General features: G+C 36.3%; 1 protein-coding gene and 1 long non-coding RNA gene across 2 annotated transcripts; one reads left to right on the top strand and one right to left on the bottom strand.

Moving 5' to 3' along the window:
- Nucleotides 1-1,593: 1,593 nt before the first annotated feature.
- On the top strand, nucleotides 1,594-2,958 carry LOC149041067 (uncharacterized). The gene is made up of 2 exons (XR_016179470.1): nucleotides 1,594-1,718; nucleotides 2,544-2,958. It is a non-coding gene; the product is annotated as an uncharacterized LOC149041067 (long non-coding RNA).
- Nucleotides 2,959-4,591: 1,633 nt separating this feature from the next.
- LOC113685919 (uncharacterized) lies at nucleotides 4,592-7,173 on the bottom strand. Its single transcript, XM_027203503.2, has one exon. It carries the CDS (start codon nucleotides 6,471-6,473, stop codon nucleotides 5,445-5,447), a length of 1,029 nt encoding a protein of 342 aa, XP_027059304.1. The 5' UTR covers nucleotides 6,474-7,173; the 3' UTR covers nucleotides 4,592-5,444.
- Nucleotides 7,174-7,803: the final 630 nt, after the last annotated feature.

The following is a 7,803-nucleotide window of genomic DNA, read 5'->3' as shown; positions in this document are numbered from 1 at the left end:
ATTGTGGAGGGAATTTCGTTCAAAGTTGGCAATACCAACGTGTCAAAGCAAGTCCCGCCGAAATTCTAAAAATATATTTTTAAATTAACAACAAGCTACCTTGCAAAATATCAGCTATGTAGTATAAATATTATTGTATAGAAATCTTCGTTGACGATGTGTACGTTTTGTTTGTAAATTTTGACGGCTGTTGTCATTGTTTAGGTGTCGGTTTGGCGGATAGATCAAAGAAGGTTTCGGTTTTTGCTTCTTTTCGGCGTAGACTGTAAGGAAATCATCGAGTTTGCTGGAAAGTTTTGGAATTCCAGACTTAGCTTTTTAAGAGCTGTCTTCCGTCGCTCGATCACTTCATTATTAAAAGAAAATATGAAATTCTGTGAATGTTATGATCTTGTTTTGAAGACTGTCGGGTTCTTTGCGACTCGTCGATGAAATAAAGCACAAAAATCAACAGCTCAATAAGTTATCAGGTAGATACATGAAATTCGTGGAAATGTTGTTATGAATTAATCTATACTTATCGACAGAACAGTAATGAGCGATGTTAAACAGAATGAGTACGTTTGGTATTATCCCATCCTTGAGTTCTTGTTGTAAGGATTTCAATTCTGTCTTGGCTCCGTTTGCAAAAAAAAGTCAGAATCTTCTGTTTTTGCCACAAAACGACGAGGAAAGAAAGAGAAATTATGGAACTCTGCCAAATGAAGTTTATAAGGAAATTCATCGAATGCCAAGACTTTTCAAAATATACCGAATGCTAAGAGTCATAAATTTTTTTTTGAGAAGACCCACATTTAAACCAGTTTACAGTTGAACTGGGCCATCCTGGTTAAACATTGCAAATAAATAAATGAATAAATAAATTTAATAATTTGCAACTTAAAAGAGAATATCGGTACTTTTTTTGGCATCTCCGTAACCCGATCACTTCGATATCTCTAAACTGACAATTCCATTTAGCATAATCAACATGAAATTTAAATAGAAAAGTGATGAAATGTAAAACATGTGCAAAAAGGCAGTGATTTTCATAACATTTAAAGCAGAATAAAATGTAAAAACTAAGTGCAGTGGTTTAGCGGTTTTCGCATAAAAATATGATTTTTTTCTTTATTTTCCCGGATATTTTTGAGGGTGTGGATTGAAGTCATTCAAGGAATTAGTCCTAGTAACAATTATAATAAATGAGAGGTTGAGGTAAGCATTGAAAACATGGCATTCAAATGCTGTTTAAGTCTCTGCCGGGTTTTTCCTTTTACAGTGAGAAGAACTTTGGAAGAATTTTTACCTTGTATTTTGCTCAAGCTAGAAAAAGGGAAAAAGAAAAACATTAAATCCAGTACAATTTAATCAGTTTAATATAAACCTAGGAATAATCCATTCGAATTTCTTGAATTTAGTTTTTTTTTCAAAGCAGCGTCACCGATTTGATTCAATTTCCTTTTCACCATCTAGAAAAAATCAAGCAAAAATTATTTGTTCATCGCATGCAAAAGAAGCTAAAGATTTAAACCAGATTGCGGCTGGGAAAGTTTCCCAAGGACAATATATAATCTGCGTTGTTTGGGCCATTAGCGAATATTGGTTTTTGTGCAAGGAATAAGACTTAAACAGAAATCATACGCTTCCTAGGCACTCAGCTCGTTAATGAACAAATTTTCGAAACAAAAGACGGCAAAAAGCTGTAAAGGTAATCGAGGGTTGAAAGCTGCGACCAGGTAAGCTGTGGTGACGCACTTAATTGCTTTATCAAAACAGGAAATTTGTGGGGAAGTGAGTTAATGATAATGGAGAAGGAACGAGCGGTACGATTGAATACCACAGTTAATGCACTACTTATAACAGTATTAAGAGCACCCGATCGCCTGTTGTATCAACACTTCAGCACTTATTTAATTCTTTACATACTGGGATTTTTGTTGCGAAATATAGTCATAGGTTTTTGCCGCCCAGATACTCGTAAGCGAACATTTGTAACCAGAAATTTAGTTTCAGTCCATTGCAATCAAGTAGCTTTCAATACCGAACAGTTTTTTTTTTTTTAATAATAATGAAGAAAAAATATTTTAAAAATTTAAAAACAGTTAGTTACAAAAGTTAGTTTCTGGAAAAGTTAAAGTGCTGTGTTATTTCGGAGGAGGTTAAGAAAATGTGATCAAAATCTAAATTGTTCGTTTGCATGTCGCACTGTTTTAAGGCTCGAGCTGGTTTCCGTTTTGGTCGCAACCAAAACGTAAAATAAATATTCCCTTCTCGTTCTAAATGTTTTTAGTATTCCCTACTGCGTTTGATTTTTATCAGAGTGACTTTTTCCATTGCCCTTTATTTTTATCCATTCAACTCAGTTAATATTTTTGAGTCTTTACGGATAATTTCACAACAATTCATGAAATAAACTGCATTCCTTGCGGGTCTCAGCGGTGATATAAAGCTCACGAAGGCCATCGAGGTTAACCATATTTAACTGGAATATATTTGCAATCTTGGCACTCTAGATATCTGTTGTAATGAGCTGAAATTTTGCCTTGAATTTTGTTTCATAGATTGGCCTGCTAGACGTTATGAAGAAAAATGGCAACCACAACTGCGTATAAGTAAAAAGATATAGTAGATTTTTCAACAAAAGGACACGAAAATGATTATACAGAAAAAATGTATAGTATAATCACAGAATAAAACACGCATATTGTTTTATCTGAGGGTAAATTCGTGAAATAATGCGGAAAATTTTCAGTTTTTTTCGTTAATTTTCCTATGCAAAATCAGTTCAATTTACATTTCTTTGAGACAGTCTATTTTTACATTTTTTGTATTTCTTTAGTTACCATAACTCGTGCTATTCAGATATAATTAAAAAAGCTGTGTCATTTGATTTATAACTCTTATATAGTTAGTTTTTGTCACTTTGAAACAATGGCCTTTATATTGCTGGAATAAAAGAAGGAAATAAAAAGACAATATAACGCGTGCGAAAATGACAGATTTGTTATGTAGCAGCACAATTGGAAAAATTGTAAAATTCACGATGCGCAATAAATCGAAACGAAACGAAACGAAATTTTTTTCGAAAAAAATCACTTTATCGTAGCACTGACATTTTTTTTTAAGTTTACATAGTGGCATAATGGTTTTGGATCTAATTCCGTCTGTCTAACACGTGTAAGTTCCTGAAAAACGTTTTCAAATCTGTTTAACTGAGTAGCGAGCATTTCACAATGAGGTACAAAGTCAGATATATTGTTCGTAGTTAGAAATCTTTTGTTTCCTTTCATAATAATGTACAGATGGAACGATTTCAAGTGGAGACTGGAAATCTTTCCATGGGACCTTCAATTAAAATTTTACACCATTCATTACTCGTATTACAAGTAACACCCAATGCATTGGTTAAACACTGATTTAAGTTCCGGAGTGTTCTCTTGGAGACATTTGGGTAGTCAACTGTTGAAGAAACTATTGTCTTTTTTAAAAGTACGTCAGTAAATACTGTTTTTACTGCTAGATCATTCTTGGTAAGCGACTTAGTCAAAAGCCATTAATGTATTTACATTGGTCAGAACTGAAGCTATATCCCCTCAAAATAAGTAAATCTTATGGGTGATAATTTATTTTTCTGTGTTCACAATCGGTTTTGTCTTGGAGTGATTTCGTTTTCTGTGTGTGTTTTCTGCTAGTCATCCTAAGATTTCGTGTAGAGAAAATCAACCGGAATTTCTATTCTAAACTGCTTTGATGGGAATTAATCATTTTTCTGTTAATCCTTTGTCCGTTTATAAGTATATTAGAACAAATACGCTTCGAGAAAGACGAGAAAGAACAAAAGCGTTTTTAAAAAAAGAATGAATCTGGTGCCTTTCAATTCACGATAATGGCCAGTTTGGGTCAATATTTTACAGTACACATATCTTCAATAAATGATAAAATCGTTGTGTGAGGCCAAACTTGCCAATTACATGTTGTTTAAACTGTTTTGGTTGTTGAAACTTGCTAATAAACAATATCTTACCGTCAATCTGATATATCAAATACAACTAATCCCTGATATTTGAACAACCAATTCGCGCTAAAATTCATTTCTCGTCATGCACTATGAAAATACTTGCTAAATATCGCGTATTGAGTTCTCTTAGAAGCCTATTTCAGCGCAAGATGTTTCCGTTTTTAACTTAAAGTTTCTATTTTGATGTTTTTATAGACTTTTAACTCAAATAATACTCTGGAAGCTATTGAAAGAGAAACAAAATATTTTATATCCAGTTTCACTTCAACACGCATATCAACTGCAGTATTATTAATTTTCACTTATACAACAAAACAACTCTAAGAAATTCACGAAATATTTTCGAATAAAGGCTCAATGCTTCTCCAAAAAATTAAAAAAGGAAGACCTTTGTGTAACGTCCAGGGCAGTTCAACTTGAAATCAAGATAATTACAGTCCAAAATAGCTTACTTTCTTTTCTGTATCTTTCTGTTTTGCCAGAATTGAGACTTCAAATCCAACGACTTTACAGTTCGCGAAGTGTCCTTGAAATGTGTTTTAAGCAACGATTAATGCGTGAGGAAAACACAAATGAATTGGGAAACCGCAATTAAACATATACTAGTGTTTATTCAACGATAAAGCCATGCAATTTCACAAGTTTTACCGATCTAAACATGCGAGCTCATGACTGGACGATCGTCTACATGCATCCAGTTAAAATAACGCAGTGACTTCCTTCACTTGCATTTGAAAAAATATCAGCCTAAATATTTTAATACGTTCCATTACTTTCGCAGATGAAAATTATAGAAAGTCTCTTTCATTGCTCGGTAAAAAGCATCTACGGAAAATTTAAGTTTCAACAATTCTGCCTTAATTAACGAAATAATTTAGTTCCAAAAATGAAACAACAAATTTTCTTCACGAAAGTATTTAAAGCTTTGCAAATGAGTTGTTAACCAGTTTCTTGCTCTGAATGAGTGAATTATCAAATCTGTAATCACTAATATATCATTTCCTTTGTGTGTTCCACATTAATTTTCTATCAAGTTCCTTTCCTTCGAAAGAAACTATTTACAAATACTGCAATGAGTTCAGATAAAATCACTTTCCTAAAACAGGAAAAAAATCCCTCAGATTGACATAGTCAAATACTTTGGAATAGAATATTTTACAATCGTTTCATTTTTCCCCCTATTCTTTCTAAACGACGCTAAAATATAATAGATAGACTCAAACTCTGAAATAATCTCTCATGAGTGTTCTTTTTATATAGTTCTTCTAAACACTGTTTTGTTATCGTTAAAAATTCTGATTAAACAGTCAATAATTTCGGGCTATGTGACCGACCATGACAGCTCTACGCCAAATCCAGGCTGTTTTCGTGAGACCAAGAGTTCATCGTTCGAAGGACTTGTTTCGATTGCAAACTGGCTCTTGAAAGAGTTCAAATGCCTGAATTAACAAGCAAGTCTATAATTGTATGGAAAGATGAGCTTTGTTGGCTCCGATCCGTGGAAGCGTTCAAACACCGGCGAAGGAGAGACATATTCACCTGCATGCGTCGGATAACGCGCATTGTACACAAGGCTGGGGTCGAAGGGCCGTGGGTACACAGGCACAAGAAATCCTCCCTCGCGTTGTCCTCTATCAGGTGCAAGTAAGCTGGCCATGTCAAATGATTTGCGCTTTTCTTGGCAAAGGCTTTCAATCTTCTCTGTGGTGGGTTCTTCCTCTTTCTGTTCGTCGCATTCATTTGTGGAACACTCGACGACCAATTCATCCTGTTCCTCGGTGACTTTTCCAACCTCCTCGCTACTCTCTGCTTTGCAGATAACGACATCTTCTTTGGATTCACTCGATGCTCTACGGCTTTTGTGTGATCTTTTCTGTATTCTTCTCCTCCTGAAGTCACCACGTCTGAAGTCATCATAGTAAACGGAGCTGATCGCCCAGAAATGGCCTTTCCCGTTAGGACTGCGCCCTGCCTTGACAAAGCAGTCGTTTAGAGACAGATTATGACGTATGCTGTTTCGCCAGCCAGTGCCCTTGTTTCTGAAGTAAGGATAATGTGTCAGGATGTAGTTATAAATGTCACTCAGAATAAGTTTCTCTTCGGGCGAGCTTAAGATCGCCTCAGCGATAAGTCCGATGTATGACTGACTGGGCTTTTCTTCGTCAGAACACGACGTGAATCTGAACTGATGAAAGCGTTCCTTCCAAAAGGAAGGGTAGCCTGGACCTCCAAATGCCGAACACATGGGCCAGAGTGGAGGGCTTGAAGGCTTCAAAACATGATCCATAGCTGCTGGACTGAATGCGGGAGAGTACGGTCCCCATACAGACCAAAAATGACGAGAAAATGGCAAGTTTGTGTTGCGATTCCTCCACTGGTATTCTTCTCTGTTCTCATCAGCTTCACCAGTTGGCGACTTGGGATGTGACACGGGCGTGAATGCCGAAGATCCAACTTCGGTTGACGAAATCATGGTACGCTTTCTCTCAAAGGATGTTGCTGGTGTAGAGTTTGTCGAAATTCTGCGGGCACTTTGCCGTTGCTTGCTTTTGTAGTGAAGAGCACGATTGTTATGATGAAATACGATTGGCTCTACGTGTATCAATACACACGCAATAATGGCCCTTGTATTGTGTTATCTGTGGCTTAGTTGAGCTGGCTATATAACGCTCGTTCCATCCGAGACAACCATATCATCACGTAGGCAGTGAGTACAGAGATCACCGCCCTTAAAAAACTACATTTTTCCGCGTCCTTGTAAATATTTTGATCAGCGTTGCTCTGTTAAGTCGGCTACCGAAGCGAAGAAGTCGGGGAAGTTAGCGAAACAGCTCTGTAATCAAATTCTCTGGTGATTAAAGGAGTGTTAATTAACATCCACGCCTCTTTTGTTTGCGGTTGCCACTAACAAGGGTTATTCATCACCTCCACTATAATTTCCTGTCAAAACACAGTTATGTTTGTTATTTTTCATGGCGGGTGGCTCAAGGAACCTCCACTTTGTTTAAAGCAGTGTTGTCGATCTGGCAAAGACTTGCAAACTGCAATAATATTCTATCTCTTGGGTGGTCCTTTTTGGAGAAAAATCCTCCAAGAATCTCTCACTGAGTAACCCACTTCTTAACCCCAGCAGAGCCGGCCTTTTTTGGTTGTGACACAAACAAAGCAATTAATGCCCAGTGAAATATTGAACAACAATTTTTTACTTTGTGCCTGCTGAACATTTAGGAGAACGATGGTTCGGAGCGCCCCAACTAGTAAATGGCATTGTGGTTTTTTTTTAACTTGAACGATTCTGCAAACCGCTCAACCCGATCTTTAAAAAAAAAAAACGCGACTCTTTGAAGGAAGTGCATTGCATTATCTTAAGACGCTCAAGCTTAGCCTTCCTTTGTCGAGGACATTTTTCCGGCTTGTTAAAAAGCCAAGTCTTTTTTCACAGAAGATTCCAGCGATGAATTTTCTGGATGAAGAAATTCAAAGTCCACCGCTTCAAGCTGATTCATTAAAGCTTCTAAAGCGACTAATCGATATTTCCATACTGTTGTTTCGCGTGTTTTTGATTACACCATTAGTGAAGATATTTAAATAAACTGTGAATACATATTGTCTCCTGTTTAAACCGTGGGATTCACAATGTGATCTCCAATTGGCTTCCATTGTTACCGAAGCTCTAAGATTAACAACCTTTTAACGAGACTGGATTTACAGATATTGGCTCATTGGCGGTAAAGAAACAAATATTTGCTTGCTGAAACTAAGAGCTCTTTACAAAAACGAAAAAAAAAATGCCCAATAATTGT

This window comes from Pocillopora damicornis, chromosome 8 (genome assembly GCF_964200805.1).
Source record: "Pocillopora damicornis chromosome 8, jaPocDami1.2, whole genome shotgun sequence".
Classification (NCBI taxonomy): domain Eukaryota; kingdom Metazoa; phylum Cnidaria; class Anthozoa; order Scleractinia; family Pocilloporidae; genus Pocillopora; species Pocillopora damicornis.
The sequence above is the reverse complement of the archived record's forward strand: the minus strand, read 5'-3'. Positions and strand labels throughout refer to the sequence as shown.

What these genes read in the sequence shown, in the direction of transcription:
- LOC113685919 (XM_027203503.2), bottom strand. Translation starts at nt 6,473, where the DNA reads ATGATTTCGTCAACCGAAGTTGGATCTTCGGCATTCACGCCCGTGTCA.